Here is an 18,380-nt window from a genome sequence, read left to right as displayed (position 1 = left end):
GAGTGATACTTTTTTATATGTAAAGACGGGGGCAAGGAGTCACTCTTTGTTCTGACTCTTACCCGGTAAGCTGGGCATGCTTGCCAGGAAGCCCCCATGCATCTGCGTATACTCAAGTATCTCACAGAGAATCTCAGTGCAAGCAGCATATCAGGCTTTCTCCCAAGGTGTTTTAATCTAACTCAATTTTTCTCTTTTGGATGGCAAACACTAATATTCCCTTCCCTTCCCACTGGCCCCATCCCATAGATCTTCTGCTTTTAACCTGCCTCCCAACCCTGTGAGTTGTTTTACCCCAATCTCCACTGCAAAAGTCAATCCCTATGGTTGCACAGGCCACTTCTGCCAGGGAAGCTGGTAAGCTAACTACATATCCTCAGCTCCCCGTACATTATGTAAGTCAAATCCCACAGTCTTGTCTACACTTCTGGAGCAGAACATCTGTGGCAGCCTCCAGCTTCTTATCTCTAGTGTGTCCTACAAGTCTTCACATCCAAACCCCCTACTTCCCACTAATATGAAAATCCAACTGCTCCTCAATCAACTGACAGCTCTCTACCTGTCTGGAAAGGGGTGGGCAGATAATGTAGGGGAATGGAAAAAGTCTAGAGAGGGTGGTCCATACATTTATAGCAATATAAGTTTTCATTCCTACTGGGGAAGGCTTTCCAGGTGGAGTCAGTTAGAGGAAGAATGCCCATACCCATATAAATAACCCCTTATGTGTAGGGGGCTACCTAGGGCAAAAGGACCTTCCAGGTCCTATAGAAGAAACAAGGAGTACTCATCTTTTGTTCCCTGACAGGTTTATGCTTGAAAAGAACAAAAATGGATTGGTACCAAAGTCTGGGTGCCTGAGACTGGAGACTAGAGATTGAGAGTTTCCTGGTAGAACTGTGCAGAAGTGTCCCAGATAGTGAGATGTGAAATGCTTTGCTCACTCTTCCAGCATCCACCTTGAAATTTTAATTTAGACCCAACAAGATAGGAAATATCTTTTCTTTAAGTTTGACAAATACAAATACTAAGTCACTATGAATGTAAAACTTACATGATTATCTCATGGTTCTTCCTGCTGTATGTAGTTTATTTTATTCATGTGTTATAATATAAATGTATATGTTAGAAAAGAAACATAATAAAATAAAAAAGGAACAATCATACATAATTAAATGAAGAAATGTTAGCTGATAGAATCAAATACATACTATATTTGTGTGGCACAGAGAATGATGAATAAGCAACTTTAATTCTTATATTTTAAATTTTAAGCTAGGAACTAAGTATATTTTTTGAACTAGGTCTTGAGGGATTTACTAATTCTGGAATATGTTTTGTTCCTGATATGGTACAGTGTATTCTTCTCTGGTCTGAACAGAATAATATAGCACTTAGGGGCAAAGATGAAACCAAGGAGTGCTGCACTGGAGGCCAAGATAGACAAGACTTCCATGGCCACCATGACTTTCCCCTTTGTGCTGTGGTAGACAGGAAGGAATGTGACCCATACACAAAAGAATACCAGCATACTGAATGAGAGGAATTTGGCTTCATTGAATGTGTCAGGAAGATTTCTGGACAAGAAAGCCATGATGAAACTTCCAAATGCCAAGGAACACAAACATCCCAGGACACAGTGGAAGGCAACTGCTGAGCCCTTGTTGCACACAATGATGATGTGTCCATGTTCTGCATGAGCATCTTGGTCAATAAAGGGAGGAGAGGTTGACATCCATATTCCATATAACACAAGTTGGATCAAGGTGCAGATGGGAATTATGAAGTTTGGGGCGTTTAATACCATTAGCCACCTCATCACTTTCCTTGGAAAACTAACCCGGAAGGCAATAACCACAGTAATAGCTTTGGCCAAGACAGTAGCAAGAGCCATGGTGAATGCACCTCCAAATAGGGTTTGCTGCAGTATACAGGTGGCTCTGTTGGGCTGGCCAATGAACAGCAAGGAGCAAAGGAAGCATATACAGAGTGTGATAAGCAGTATGTAACTGAGGGTTCTATTATTGGCCTTGACAATGGGAGTGTGCCTATGCTTCACAAAGACACCAAGAACCATGGCTGTGAAAAGGGAAAAGCACAGGGCTATTGTGGTAAGAGCCATCCCCAAAGGGTCTTCATGGGATAGAAAACTCACAGCTTTCTGGAGGCAGTGATTCTTCTCTGTGTTCGCATAGTGACTTTCTGGACACTTCGTACACTGATCCACATCTAGACAGAAAGAAACGTGACTGAATTTATGCTGAGGTGACCCCTTTCCTTGAATGGCACTTCTCAATACCTGATCACAGGTCTGTTAAAGAACTTCACTTACATTGTTTCTTGGAGACAAGGAAACACACACGAAATCAGGAATTATTCCAAATGTATTCAGCCTATCTCATTGGTATTATATATTTTATTCAATATTTATACATGCATATATAATGTGCTAGGACCTAATATATTGCTTTTTTTCACTCCTACTATTTCCCTCTGCTGCCCTCATGTTTCCTCTTCAACTCAATGTGCTTTCTACCTCTTCCTTTTACATTTTAATACCCACTAAGTCCATTAAGTGTTACTACAGTGTACAAGGGTGGAGGGAACCTACTGAAAGTGGGTGCCATTTCTGAATGCATATCACTAAAGAAAAGTGGCATACCTCTTTCAGTAGTCATCAGCTATCATTTGCTTCTCATACAATGCACCTTCTTTCTAGTGACAAGCTTTTTGTTTAAATTCTTTGCCTTATTTGGGAGTGTCTCTTTTGGATTACTGCATTATGTTGCATAAATCTATTTGGTCAGTGATATAAGTCCCCCCCGTAATAGTACAGCTCTATTATGAATTTGATTGTGAATTCCATAGAAAAGGAAGAATGCCTTTTGATATTCTTTCATACAATGCTGTTCACGAAATAGTCCTAAACTTACTTACTTCCATAAAATTTTTGTGTTTCTTACTTCTATTAATTCTCTACTGGAGCTTTAGTGGAAAACATTATTACATTTTTAAAAGTTTGAAAAGTGCTCTAGGGAAACTGTTTTCATAGCATTTTGAGAAATGTTCTATGTTCTCATAAATAGAACCACTGAAGTAGTTTTAGAACTTCAAACATCAGATGTTTGCTACTCTGATCTTGAATTTTTTAAAAAACTTCACCTAGAATTTTAAAACTTTGCACATTGACTTGTCTATATCAAATTTTATATCAAAATGTTGTAGATTTCTTAAAATCAGAATCAATCACCAGACTTTCAGTATTATGTTGTTGATTAGTCATACTAACAGATTATTGACTCTGTTATAGCAGAATAAAATTTATCTTTATATATCTCATTTATGTTTTCTTCTTTCCTCAAACTATATTTATAAAATAAACCTATCTCAGGACTATTATGCTAATCTTCCAGACTCTGATATTTTCTTATTTATTTTTAAAAGTGTCTATTTTCCATTTATTTTCTACTTTGTAATGATTTCTTCACATATATAACTCCATCTCTTACTAAACGCATATGAAAAGGCCCTGTGTATGTTTTCCTACAGAAATTTTCATTTGATTAGACTTTCCCTATGCTAAACTTGCATTTACCTGTCTCATTAGAAATCTCATTTTCTGGGCAAGGGGTACAATAAAAGCAGCAGAGAGGTTCTCCTTCCTTGATGACCTTCCTGGATCCAGGCTGACAGCTCTGACTGCATACAGACTGAGGAACCTCAGAAGAAAGAAATCAAATTATCTAATGCTCAGTGTTTCAGAGAAAATCCAGTAATACAGTTTCAAAATATCATACAATTAATTTGAAAATGTTATGTCTACCAATGCAGAAATGGTGCTAAGAGGCTCCAGGCAAAACAGGTGCATGTGTTTAATAATTCATCTGACAATTTTCACAGTGGTGGAGAATTTTGAATCTTAATGAGGTAAGGACAAGTGTAAGGAAGTCAAATCATTGGCGACATGAGCTAGGAAAGTAATTGGATCTTCCAGACTGAACCTGTTTTTGTACTCACTGCTAAATGACTGAGAAGCTCTTACTTCTGTCATGATTATCAGTCTTGCTCATCAAGTTGACAGACTTTAGAATCATCACAGAAAGAAATTTTGGGGCATTTCTGTGAGGGATTTCACAGAGAATTTTACCTGAGATTAAACAGTTCATTCTAAGATTGAATGTCACAGTTCCATTGGCTGTTGTCTCAAAATGAGTGAAAAGAAGAAAGAGATGAGCAATTACATTCATTGCTACCCAATTTCTGCATGGGGGGTGTGATATCATCAGACACCCCCATGCATTTGCAAAAATAACGGTCTGCATCGTCAAACTATCAGACCAAATAAATGCTTTCTTAAGTTACTTTAGTTATGTATATACTTGCAGCAGCCAGAAAAGTCAGTGATATACAAACATACACACCAAAGCATTGTTCCTTTCTAGAGGCTTAGGAGGAAAAGGATAACTGATGGTGGACTAGAAATTGTAAGCAAGGAATCAAAAATGAATCTGTGATTTCCTTAGTGACAATGAATGACTACTAATACAGACACTATCTGGTGGCTTAAATGAAAAATGTTCCTCGTAGGTACAGGTGCTACTTGAAGAGTTATTGGAATATTAGGAAATACAGACTTGTTGGAGCAGATATTTCAAAGGCTCTAAAATTTGAAACTCTCTAAGCCTTATGAAATTCCCTTGTTCTTTCTCTATTTCCTGTGTGTTTATGGAGACATTATATCTCAGGTTTCTGTTCCTTTCTTTATGGCTGCCACTTGCTGGCATGGCCATAATTGATTCGCACAACAACAGAACCATAAGCCAAAATAAACCCTTTCTTACAATAGACATCTTTGGACATGGTATTTAACCACCACAACAAACACACTATTACATGGTTTTATAATATAAATCCTAAATTAAGTGAATTACCTTACAGGATGACCTGTGAAATATTTTGAAGAATGAGGTTCTCTTTTCCTAAATGTCCCTAATTTATGTCAAACTGACAAAAACTAATCTATATGTGAATGAACATTAGGAAACCTGTTTAAAACAACACACTTCTGTTTATTATAATCAGGAGTGAGAAAATACCCTTTACTGGTAGAAACGTTTTGCTATTTCCCACAAGTAGCTTTATGTCCATGCCCTGGAGTGAGAAATAAAAGTTCGTTGCAATGAGAAACCTACATTTGTTATTGGCATAACTTCAGTTATTGAGATAATATATAACCCACCTCTGAAAAAACTTCTGGCCATTGTATCATCTGCTCAGATAATAATAACTGTTGACCCTGGGGAGCATTTGGAGAAAAGGTTCCTACTTTCACCTTTAGTCCAAGACCCTTTGGAAAATTCCAGAAGTTCAGGATGTCACACTCCACATTCAACTTCTGTTTCCACTTTAAATCAATGTTATTTCCAGCATGAGTCTTTTGCAGGAAACGGTGAAGCTGAAAGGATGCATTGACCTGTGTTAAAGTGGGCCAAAGAGGTGGTAAAGAGCTGTGCTATGGAATGTCTCTTACTGTTTTTAATCTGGGTGTAAAATACAATATTAACGTAGTTGTCAATATAGTGGAGCAATGGAGCCTCAGTGAATGGGATGCCACAAGAGGAAAATCAGGACCAAGAACAGGTAATATATCAGTTGCTGTTGCTTCAAGCAAATCTTCATGATATCAGTAGTGAATCACATGTACTTACTTACTTTCAGACTTCATTCAGAAGCTTAGTGTGTAAGATGAACTTACTGATGCCTAAACTGTAATCAAAGGGATCGTTTGGGTACTACTACCATGTTGTAATGAGATATGTCATTGATTGGAGTAAAGATCTACATCATCCTCTGCAGGTAGTGAGAACTGAAAAGGAGAACCACGATTGGGCAGAGAGAATTTCTGGGGTGAGCTAGAAACATAGGACAATAGAAATTCCCAAGAATCTGTGAAGGTTACCTTATCCAAGACTACTAGGAATAGAAAATACAGAATGTTAAATGCCTACCTCCTATAGCCAGGCAGGACTTCCAATGGCGGGATGAGGACACCAACCCAGTCACAAAACCTTAGACCATAATTCGTCCTCTCTACAAGATGTCATGAATAAGGATGGAGCAGGGAATGGCCAATGAATGCTGACCCAATTTGATACCCATGCCATGAGAGATAGCTGCTCCATAAGATGCCTTCCCTTCTCTGAAGATAAAACAATGGGGGCGTGTGGGTATGGGGTGTGTGAATGTGAAACTGCGAGGAAGAAAGGGAGGGGAAGTTGTGATCAGGATATAAAGTAAATTAATTAATGAAAAAATGAATTATTCACTCTGAAATGAATGTTTAAAGTGCCTAAGAGTCACACGGCATAAATAGATAAAAATCTATGAGAAGAAATCTACCTCCTCTTAATTCTTTCAGGAATGTATGAGAAAATTATAATATTTTCTTTTGGAGGCCATTACCATGAGAAGATGGTAAGGTTATTTGTGACACAAACTTGATATTGACTAAAAACATTTTCTGCTTGTCAATTGAACTTGATTCTTCAGCAATACTCATAATTGGATCTGCCTTGATATCTGAGTAACCTAATGATCACAGACTGTCCAAGGATTTTAACAAAATATATGGAAATGTAGACTACCTAAAATAATCCATTTTCAGATTCTCAAAGTGTCACATTGCTAATATTAGAATTCAGATCAAAGACTATTACCTGCCTGGAGGAAAAAAACATTTCTTCAGCATTTGCATGTGGTTGCATTTGTACTTGCTGAAGACTCATCACATGGAGACTGTGTGCCACAGCATACACAGCACTGTATATGTGATAACTCTCCTCACTCATAGCGACATTAAAGATGTGTCTAGGTAATAGTTCCAAGGAAGCATTGGGTTCACAGTTCTCTAAAAGTTTACAATCAAGTTGAGAAAACGAACACTTGAAAAACAAAAACCACAACTTAGGAAGATAGTTGTCTTCTGGGTATTTGTAAGGGTTAACTGTTCGGATAAAATCTATAAGCCCAACAATCTGCTCATGGTGGTGTGAAAAAATGAAACTCCCATGGAATGAGTCTAACAGGAAATAATCAGCATGGTTTGTAACATCCCACTCAGAGTTCATGACCCATACTTTCCACCTTGTAAACTGTTGTCCTATAGCTCGCATTAAACCTTGTAAAGAATCAATGTCACCAAAAATGATGATGACATTGGCCAATGATTCTTGGACCTTCTCTATATTTTTCCAATAGTTTTTGGAAAATGAGTTCCGGGTGCGTGGGATCATTTCAACAAAAGCTGTGCAGATTTTATTACTCTCCATCTTTTCTCTTAAATCTGATAGAATCTGAATCCCTCTGTGGTCATCTGGAAAAATCAGACCAACCCAGTTCCAGCTGAAACGAAGCATCAAAGAAACCATGGCAAGTGAAAGAGACGTGTCCTTGGGAGCCATCTGATAGAGAAAGCTAAACTGACTGCGGTCACTCAGTGCGGGATCAAAAGGCCCAAATGTAAGCTGAAGAGACAAAAGGATAGAAAACAAAAGGAAGGGCACTGGCATTAAACATAATTTCAGCCCTAAAGCAGTGTATGGTAACAATTGGGGTGAAGGTGGGCTCATCTTGGTTTTAAAGTCAATTTTCTATGTCTGGTATCTACAGTAAATTAATGACAATTCTTCCACTTTGAGAATCATCATTTTCTGGTCCACTCTCTCCTTCCTGTATATTACCACTAATTGTCCTTTTCGTTGATACTTGAGAAACTTAAGTGTCCCTCTTTTACCACTGCAGATATCTGAAATGTCCAAAAAGCAGATCTAGTTCCCTTTTTTCACACCCTCTGACTTACTTGTGGGAATTTGTAGAGTTGCAACAGTGTCCCAATATGGGCAGATGTTGTCCATGATGTCCCTGTGAGAACAGCTGCTGACTTGCTCTTTTTTCTACAGTTGTAATTACAAAAGGGATTGCTCAGCCCTGTGAGCCAAACAAAAACATTCATCAAAATTTGTATGTCATTGTATGGAATGTTATAGAAATCAAATCCCAGAGATGTGTTGGGTAAAAGATGAGGATTCCTGTTGATTTCTTCGATTGCAAACATAAGTGCCAGGAGAAGTTGATAGTTCTTAAACTTATACCTGCATTGACGGCATAAAAGCACAGGAAGAAGGTAGACTACACAAAGCTTCAGGTTTAGTGTGCTGAGTTTTTTAGTCCAAATATTACTCTTTCTCTTTATCCACATTTAATATTCCCCTTATATTACTGGAATTAATGACTTTGTTTTCTCATTAGATTAAGATGAGATGCTATAGATATGACCCTCATTTAGTCAGTCCCGCGAGAGCTCACTTTATATTATCTTCTATGTTAGGTACACTAAAACTTCTGCCCGTGAATCTGAAAAGAGCCTCACAAAACATCATATTTCCTGGTGCATTCATCTTGATCTTTTACCTTCTACAACTATAAAAAGCAATAATCCTAGATTAATCCACTCATTTTCCCCAGGAGAAAAAAAAAACTTTTCTTGTTTACCCTCATAGATATTATGTATTTTAAATGTTTTAATAGAGACAGTTCGGCCTGCATCCGCAGAAGCCTACTGCCACTGGAGACAGACACGAGAGACTGCCTACTCCCCAGACCCCTACCTGCAGATTCCCACTGGGCAAGCCCAGCAGCAGTGAGATACACCTTGTTCCCTCTGAGCTCTATCTCCTGGACCAAGCTCTTCCTACATTCCCTAGAGGCTAGTTAAAGTCATGGACCATCATGTGAGAGTCCTCCCTCCACAATTCCCTGGCTGCCTTTTCATATCAGCAAACCTAGCTTTGAAGACCCCTGGCCCCTTCTCTGTGCACCCCATTTCTAGCCCAGATCTCAGTCTGAGCCTCCTGAGGCATGCTACCACCAGCTACAGACAGGTGAGACACCTACACCCCATACCCCAGCCTGCTGGGTTCCCCTTTGCATGTCCAGCAGTGGTGAGCTATGCCATGTCTGGCCCTTGTTTGCGCTTGACCCACAGCACTACCTGTATTCTCAGAGGCCTGTTGCTATCTGGAAACACAAGGACCTCCATTTTCTGGCCCACAAATCTGCCTGAATTACTAGAGGACTGCAAATACAAGATCAATCATATGCCTAAAGGACAGTGTAAGAAGAGAAACAAAAAGAGCTAGGGCAACATGGCACAAGCAGGAACTGGATATCTTACTACAAGCCCAGGACATTCTAATACAATGCAAAGCACAAGAAAATGCCCTTACATCCAATTTTATACAGACGATAAAAGCCTTTCAAGAGGAAATGAAGAAATCCCCTAAAGAAATACAGGAAAATACAATCAAACAGGTAGAGGCACCCTAAGAGGAAACTAATAAATTCCTTAAAGAAATACAGGAAAGCACAATTAAACAAGAAAAAGAAATCAATAAAACTGTCCAAGACCTAAAAATGTATTACAGTATGAAAAGAACAAACCTAAGAATAATAGCAATAGAAGAAGAAAATTTCTAGCTCAAAGTTCCAGAAAATACAATAGAAGAAAATATCACTAACTTAAGAGTAAGACACCTATAAATGTACAAGAAGCTTACAGAAAATCAAACATGTTGAACCAAAAAAGAAAATCTTCCTACCATATAATAATCAAAACACTAAGTGTGCAGAACAAAGAAAGAATATTAAAGGCATCAAGGGGAAAAGGTCAAATACCATATGCAAGCAGACTTACTAGAATTAAACCAGACTTCTCAAAAGAGACCTTAAAAGCCAGAAGGGTATGGAAAGATGTTTTGCAATCTCTAAGAGCCCACGGATTCTAGGCCAGACTACTACACTCAGCAAACATTCAATCAACAGAGATGGAGAAAACTAGATATTCTATGACAAAAAACAAAGTTAAACAATACGTATGCACAAATCCAATTCTCCAGAAGCTACTACTAGGAAAACTCCAAAACAAAAATGTTATTACCACTCAAGGAAACATGGGAAATAATTTCACAGCACCAAAAAGAAAAGAAAGGAAACACACACACACACACAGAGAGAGAGAGAGAGAGAGAGAGAGAGAGAGAGAGAGAGAGAGAGAGAGAGCAGACAGAGAAAGACAAACACAGACAAACACACTATTATGACCATAATCAAACCATTTGTCAACAATATCTCTCAACATTAATGAACTCAATTCCACAATTAATAGTAAAAACATGCTAGTAGCCTGTATTTGAAAACAAGATCCATCATTTGGCTGCATACAAAAAATATACCTCAGCAACAAAGATAGACATTACCTCAGAGGAAAGATCTGTAAAAACATTTTCCAAGAAAATGGACCCCAAAAAGCAAGCTGAAGTAACCATTCTAATACCTAGAAAAATAGACTTTCAACCAAAATTAATCAAAAGAAATGGGGAAGAACACTCCATACTTGTCAAAGAAAAAATACACTAAGATGACATCTCAATTTTGAATGCCTTTGACTCAAATGTGAGGAGATGCACATCTGTAAAATAAACATTACTGAAGCTTAAATCACACATCAAACCATATACCTTAGTAGTAGGAGACTTCAATAACCCACTCTTTCCAATAGATAGGTAACCCAGACAGAAACTAAACAGAGAAACAATGAAACTAACAGACGTTATGAGGCAAACAGACCTAACAGATATTTACAGAGTACTTCACCCAAACACAGCAGAACATTAAAAAAAAGAAAGAAAGAAAATTCTTCTCAGAACATTAGGGAGTCTTCTTTAAAACTGAACACAAAGAAAGTCTCAACACATACAAGAAAATTGAAAAGCACCCTGTATCTTATCAGAGCAGTATAGATTAAAGCTTGGGTTCAATAGTAATAGAAACAACAGAAAACCTACAAATCTATAGAAACTGAACAACTCGACTCAATGACCAACTTGTCAAGGAAGAAATAGAGAAAGACATTAAAGACTTTCTAGAACTCAATGAAAATTTAGGCACAACATACCAAAACTAATACCACACAATGAAATCAGTTCTAAGAGGAAATTATTCAGCAGAGAGTGCCTTCACAAGGTAATTCAAGAGATCTAATACTAGCAATTTAAAAGCATACATGAAAGCTATAGAACAAAAAGAAGCAAACACATCCAAGAATAGAAGACATCAGGAAACAATCAAACTCTGGACTGAAATCAATAAATTACAAACAAAGACAATGGTACAAAGACTCAACAAAACCAAGAGCTGGCTCTTTGAGACAAATCAATAAGATAGACAAACCCTTAGTTAAACTAACTGAAAGACAGAGAGTCAGTAACAAATTTTTTAAAAATCAACAATGAAAAAGCAACATAACAACAGACACTGAAGAAATGCAAATAACCATCAGGTATTACTTCAAGAGCCCGGACTCCAAAAAATTAGAAATGGATTATTTTTTGATAGATAATACTTACCATTGTGAAATCAAGATCAGGTAAACAACTTAAATAGTACTATAAGCATTAAAATAGAATCAATCCTTAAAAGTCTGTCAACAGAAAATAGTCCAATGCCAGATGGTTTGAGCACAACATTCTACCAGATGTCCAAAGAGCTAATGCCAATACTCCTTAAACTATTTCACAAAGTAGAAACATAAGCAACCTTGACAAACTCATTTTATGAGTCCATCATCATCCTGACACTTAAACTACACAAAGACGCATCAAAGAGAATTTCAGACAAATTTTCCTCATGAACATTGATACAAAAATTACTCAATAAAGTCCAAGAACACAATAAAAATATCATCCACCATGATCAAGTAGGCTTCTTCCAAGGGCTGCAGGGATGGGTCAGTATATGAAAATCCATCAATGTAATATACATTTAAACAAACTGAAATAAAAAACTCACAATCATCATCTCTTTAGATGCTGAAAAATCTTTTACAAAATCTAACACATCTTCATGTCAAAATCTTGGAGAGAAGAGGGATACAAGGCCCATAGATACACAATAAAAGCATATATACAGCAAGTCAATATCCAACATCAAATTGAATGGAGAGATATCAAATGCAGAGATTATGTGTGTGTGTGTCACCACCTGGCCAAATTGTTGCTTTTAACTTAGTGATTTTATGTTTAAATTGGATGTTTTGTGGACAACGTAGTTAAATTTGCCTGTTTATCTAATCTGACATTGTAGTTTAGTAAACATTTAATGATTCTTGTTATGTGTGTGTGTTTGAATTGAAATTTACCATTATACTCATTATTTTACATTCATTTCATTTGACAATAATGGTGTCAATGTTATTTGAAATAAAAAAAATGGAGACATATTTAGAACAATTCCAATAAGGTCAGGGACAAAACAAAGATGCCCACTCTGTCCATATCTATTCAATATAGTACTTGAAGATTTAACTATAGCAAAAAGACAACTAAAGGAGATCAAGGGGTTGAAATTTGAAAAGGAAAAAGTCAAAGTATTGCTAGTCCCAGAGATATAATAGTGTGCGTAAGTGACCACAAAATTTGTCCAAGAGAACTCCTACAGCTGATAAACACCTTCAGTAAAGTGCTGGATACAAAATTAACTCAAAAAAATCAGCAACCCCTCTTAACACAAGTGACAAATGGGCTGTGAACAATACTAGGGAAACAATACCCTTCACAATAGCCACAAATAATATAAAATACCTTGGTGTAACTCCAACCAAGCAAGTAAAAGACCTATATGACAAGAACTTCAGGTCTCTGGTGAAAGAAATTGAAGAAGACATCATAAAATGGAAAAGATCTCTCATGCTGGGTTAACACAGTTAAAAAAAAAAAAAAGCCATCTTACCTAAAGCAATCTAGAGAATCAGCACAACTCCAATCAACATTCCAACACAACTGTTTACAAACCTTGAAAGAGCAACTCTCAATTTTATACAGAAAATAAAAACCTAGAATGGCTAAAGGAATCCAACACAATAAGAGAACTTCTAATGGGCTCATCATCCCCAGTTTCAAGCTGTACTTCAGAGCAATAGTAATAAATACTGCATCATGTTGGCATAAAAACAGATGTGTTGATCAATAGACTTGAACTGAGGCCCACAAATGAACGCACACAGCTACATACACTTGATTTTCCACAAAGACGGCAGAGCGTTACCATGGAAAAACTGCGTGTTTGCATGAAGAAGAATGGATATAAAGGCATAGTTATCACCCTGCACAAAACTCAAGTAAAAGTAGGTGAAAAACACCTCAACATAAAACATGATCATCTAAATATGATAAAAGAGAAAGCAGAGAATAGTCTTGAATTGATAGGCACAGGAGACAGCTTTCTGAACAGAATACCAAGAGGCTCGGGAACTAAGATCAACAATTAGTAAACGGGAATTCATGAAACTGAAAACTTTCTGTAAAGCAAAGGACACTATCAATGGGACAAAATGGCAGCCTACAGAATGTGAAAAGATCTTCACCAGTCTTACATCTGACAAAAGGCTAATATCCAAATATATAAAGAACTCAAGAAATTAAACAACAAACCAAAAAAAAAAAAACTATTAAATTTGGGGTACAGAGCTAAACAGATAATTCTCAACAGAGGAATCTCTAATGGCCAAGAAGCATTTAAAGAAATGCCCAATACCTTTAGTCCTCGGGGAAATGCAAGTGAAAATGACTCTGATATTTCATCTTAGACCTGTCAGAATGGCTAAGATCAAAACACTTTAGTGACGGCACATGCTGAATAGGATGCGTAACAAAGGGACCACTCCTCCATTGCTGATGGGCACGCAGACTTCTACAACCACTTCGGAAATCATTCTGGAGGCTTCTCATGAAATTGGGAATAGTTCCACCTCAAGACCCAGCTATACTACTTGATATACTAAGGGAATATCCTTCAGTCTCACCCAGAAGAGGACTTATGCCAAAAAGATGCTCCACCATATCACAAGGTGGCCGTGCAGGTCCACAGAGGAAGAGGATGCACGTGTCCTGAAGAGGCCTGATAGGTTGTGGTCAGAAGGTGGGGGAGGAGCCCCACCCCAAGTCAGATGACTGCAGGAGGGAATATGTAGGGTGGAAAGATACATATGAGTTGGCAACAATTGGGATTTAATGTGAATTATTTTTAAAAATTTAAAAATAAGCAAAAACAAAAAAAAGTACAATGTCCTCTTCATAGACTTTCACTTTGATGAGTGACATTTCCTATATCTTCTGACCAGTTTTTTTTTTGAGTCTATTTTTTGAATCTTTTTTCCTCTTTATTAATTCATTCATATTACATCTCGATAGTTATCCCATCCCTTATATCCTCCCATTCCTCCCTCCCTCCCACTTTCCCCATACTCCTCTCACCTATGTATGTGACTGAGGGGGACCTTCTCCCCCTGTATATGCTCATAGGGTATCAAGTCTCTTCTTGGTAGCCTGCTATCCTTCCTCTGAGTGCCACCAGGCCTCCTCCCCATCAAGGGAACGTGGTCAAATATGGGGCACCAGAGTTCATGTGAAAATCAGTCCACACTCTGCACTCAGCTTTGGAGAATGTCCTGTCCATTGGCTAGATCTGGGGTTTGATGTACACTGCACATATAGTCCTTGGCTGGTGCCATAGTTTGAATGGAACCCCGGGCCCAAATCCTCCTGTAATAATGTTTTTCTTGTAGGTTTCTAGAACCCTCTGCATCCTTCTATTTCCCCATCCTCCCATGCTTCTCTCACCTAAAGTCCCAATAGATGTCCTCCCCTCTGTCACACTTTCCTGATAAGTGAAGACTTTCATGGGACATGCCCCTTGGGCTAGTGTCCAGATATAAGTGAGTATATACCATGTGACTCTTTCTGCTTCTGGGTTAACTCACTCATTATGATCATTTCTAGTTCAATTCATTTGTCCACAAATAGAAGAACAGGAAGTAAGCCATGTAGCTTGAGTTAAAATTACATAAAGGCCAAACACAGATGGAGTATGGGCTACATAGCAGGGAGAATGGCATTGGAGAAAGAGAAAGAAAGACCAAAGTACTACAGAAAGCATACTTTGGTTCTGGCCAGGATCAAAAGGAAAGAGAAAAGCAAAAGCGTGATTTATGGAGTCAATAATCAATTGCAATCAGAACCAGGGACACCCAAATATATAAATGTTGTTACTTATACATTCCACATTCTATAAATGCAATGAATTAAAAATCAGTACCCCATATATTGGTTCGAATTTTATTTTGACTACTGTTTTTAAAGTGATAGATGTTATTTCAACATGCATTATTATTAAGGATTTTATCAATATGAAATACTTAAGAAATTGGAGGAAAGGATGAAAGAAACCAAAATATTAGATTGCAATGACTCAGAATAAATATTTGATTAATGAACTTGTCCAGTATTTTCAGTGGGATGATAATGATAGCAGAATGTAAAAAACACGTCAGTAGGAAAATTTAGAAATTTGAGAATATCTTATGTGATTTCTAAGGAATTCCTGTATCATATAATGTTCACTGAAAATCAGAAGAGATATTAAATATACTTACTAAATTACATTACATGCAAAACTAATATTCTATAATTTAATATTTTGCTATTCTAATCAGAGATAAATCAGTTCACAAAGGTGTGAATTGCTAATGAAGGTGAATGCAGTAGAAGGCGGGGCACATCCACTTCTGTAAATGACAGTTTGGGATGAATGGTATGAGAATCCCCAGGTTGCTGACAATGACAGTGGTACTCATCTCAGTGAGACCCTGACAAATACCCTCACATCAAAGACCATGTTGCTGACAATGACAGTGGTACTCATCTCAGTGAGACCCTGACAAATACCCTCACATCAAAGACCATGTTGCTGACAATGACAGTGGTACTCATCTCAGTGAGACCCTCACATCAAAGAAGCTTATATCTATCTGATGGGCTGCTTGTGACTTACAATTTCTGTATGGATCACCCTGAGGGAAAAAAAGGAGGTAGCCAAAGACCTGACTGCCAATGAACAGTACAAAATGGTAATGAAAGTAGTCCAGTGGATATATGAAGGCAGACATCAAAGAGTTCCTTCTTAAATAAATGAATTCAGGAAAGATAGACCTCCAGAAAAGGTTTCAGGAACACTCAAGGATCACTCTTGTCATATGCAGAGAAAAGACCACAAGTCTGCAAATCATAGAAAGAAGAGCATCCATCATGAAGCCACAGAAAATAGTGCAAAGAAAAACTCAGAATCAAGATGTAGTTACGAGTAGAGAATCATGGATAAAGAAACCAAGGTGGGCTTATCTCTTTGAGTAATGCTTGACAAAATTGGCAGATGTGTCTTTTATTGTTTACCTCAATCATGAGGAAATGTAAGACATACCTCTTTACATATATTTAGTTTTATACTTAACTGTTTGTCTTTCACAAAACACCAAACCATCCATTTCCACCAGTAAAATACAGATTGATAAAACTTAATTAATCCAAAAGGTGGTGTACTTTTTCAAACACTTACATACCAAGTATTAGATATATTACTCATATATTATTCATCAAGACATGACTGCCTAAACACAGACTTAACAATGACAAAAGCTACCTATATGCCAGGGGCTTGGGAAAGACCACAAATCCTACACTAAGAAAGAAAACCAGGCAACTAAGGAACACGGAGTGTGAAAAATAGTCTTTGCCCTGGAAGAGTATACAAATTGGTTTTCCAATAGCAAATGGTCAGTTCTATAAAACATAACAGACATAGCTGTAACATTTCAGAAACTGAGCAGATAGGATTTAGAAATATATAGGCATTAATGTGTGGTGTTCTGTTTGAAAAAATTTAGGAATGTAGGTGGATATTATGTATGGCTTCTTCACAAATAATGCTTAGTGTCCATCATCAAAGTCAATGCGCCTTATGAACACATTTGTGATACAGAGGAAAAACTTAATAGAAATTAATGGAGCTAACAGGAAAAAATGGGATCTGCAGATAAAGAATTTAACATGAAACTCAAAGGTATGCAAAGCAAAGCTTTTGAAAGCAAGGAAGTGTACCCAACTACTAACTATGACAGCCCTGCTCCTGAACCAGTGACATCTTACACAGGCAGCACTTGTCACTCTACTATCACATTGGGCACTCGGGAGTAACTCCTTTCATTGGCATCACCTTCTTTTCCAGGAAAACATGTAGGCTTCTAGAATGCCCTGTAGTATTGAGTCAACCATGAATAAAGTCATTCTCCCTCTTAAGGCCTACCAAGTATAACATGGAAACCCTGCAGTGGTAAAAGCATGACAAACTAAGATCAAAACATTCAAATTAGCACATTTCTAAACAAAAAAAAAAATCTTAAAAAAAAAACAAACTCAAAAAACTTCTCCCATCCCCTTTGAAAGAAAAAACAAAGTGAACAGGAATATACAATTAAATAAGATTTGAGACTGGAAGATGACTTGACGTGATGGAAAAAAAAGACAGTGCAAGCTTGAGTCTGCATACCAGCTAGATCATAAGAAATCCAAAATCTGAAAACAAATAAATGAGCAATGGCACTTACTGTAAGTAAAAATCCTTAAAATAGTTTGTCATTTGTGGGTGTGGAATTTTGTTGCCTGTGTAGAAAGTGTGTATTGGGAAAAATGCAGCAATGACCACATCTCCTTCTTGGTGAAAATCTTCTTTGATTCTATAATAACACTCATCGTTGCTATAGGTATACACAAGGTTGGGAATCTGCAGGATCCAGAGAATAAAAGTACAAAAGAACATTCTACGAGTACACGTTAATAAGCATGCCCAGCTATAAGTCTGCTGGATGCAGGTCACAAGCTGTCCAGCAGGTATATATACTTAGCTCATGCCTTTGTGAGCAACTGTGTTTCTAACTTAGTTAAGGAGTAAGAGTGTCACACTAATCACCCCCGACCTCTTTTCGAAACCTCCGCTGTCATTGCAGATTCTGGAACTCTTTCTGCCCTTAGGCTCTGCATCTGAGGCCCTGCATTTGGCTAGAAAACAAGTGGAAAAAATAGTAGGTTTTAGGATCCTTCTCGTGCTGAAGTCACCATGATTTCCGCCGATAGGGACATAAACGAAAGCTCAGGGACCATATTTTGTTTGGCTGTTTTGGCCACAGGTGTGAAGCAAGGATGATTTTATATGACAATTTTGGCTGGTGCAAGTATGTTACATCACTGGATGCCATACTGCTATGTGACAGGAAGCAAGGCCTGAAAATGAGCATGTGAGGCATGCACAGTCAAAATAAGTGGGTCATAAATGATTTCCCAAAGAAATAACAGCTAGTGGGGAGTCTAATCTTTCCAGTGACTATAGGAATCTTAAAATGTCCTTCTTTGATACATGTCTGCCTGAAGGCCAATATGATA

General features: G+C 37.6%; 1 protein-coding gene across 1 annotated transcript; it reads right to left on the bottom strand.

The window, feature by feature from the left end:
- Positions 1-1,282: 1,282 nt before the first annotated feature.
- On the bottom strand, positions 1,283-17,760 carry LOC127202550 (vomeronasal type-2 receptor 116-like). The gene is made up of 6 exons (XM_051161194.1): positions 17,549-17,760; positions 7,856-8,147; positions 6,714-7,520; positions 5,237-5,452; positions 3,593-3,716; positions 1,283-2,226 (listed from the first exon to the last, which is right to left on the bottom strand). The coding sequence occupies exons 1-6, from the start codon at positions 17,758-17,760 to the stop codon at positions 1,298-1,300; spliced, it is 2,580 nt and encodes an 859-aa protein (XP_051017151.1). The 3' UTR covers positions 1,283-1,297.
- Between the last annotated feature and the right edge of the window lie 620 nt (positions 17,761-18,380).

This window comes from Acomys russatus, chromosome 19 (assembly GCF_903995435.1).
Source record: "Acomys russatus chromosome 19, mAcoRus1.1, whole genome shotgun sequence".
NCBI classification, from domain to species: Eukaryota; Metazoa; Chordata; class Mammalia; order Rodentia; family Muridae; genus Acomys; species Acomys russatus.
This window is presented reverse-complemented; position numbering and strand designations above follow the sequence as displayed.

Excerpts from the sequence above, each read along its gene's own strand:
- LOC127202550 (XM_051161194.1), bottom strand. The coding sequence starts at position 17,760 with ATGTTCTTTTGTACTTTTATTCTCTGGATCCTGCAGATTCCCAACCTT. Across the intron at positions 8,148-17,548 it reads TTTAAGGATTTTTACTTACA|GTATAAGTTTAAGAACTATC; the intron begins GTAAGTGCCATT and ends CCGTCAATGCAG. Across the intron at positions 2,227-3,592 it reads TGAGATTTCTAATGAGACAG|ATGTGGATCAGTGTACGAAG; the intron begins GTAAATGCAAGT and ends CTTTCTGTCTAG.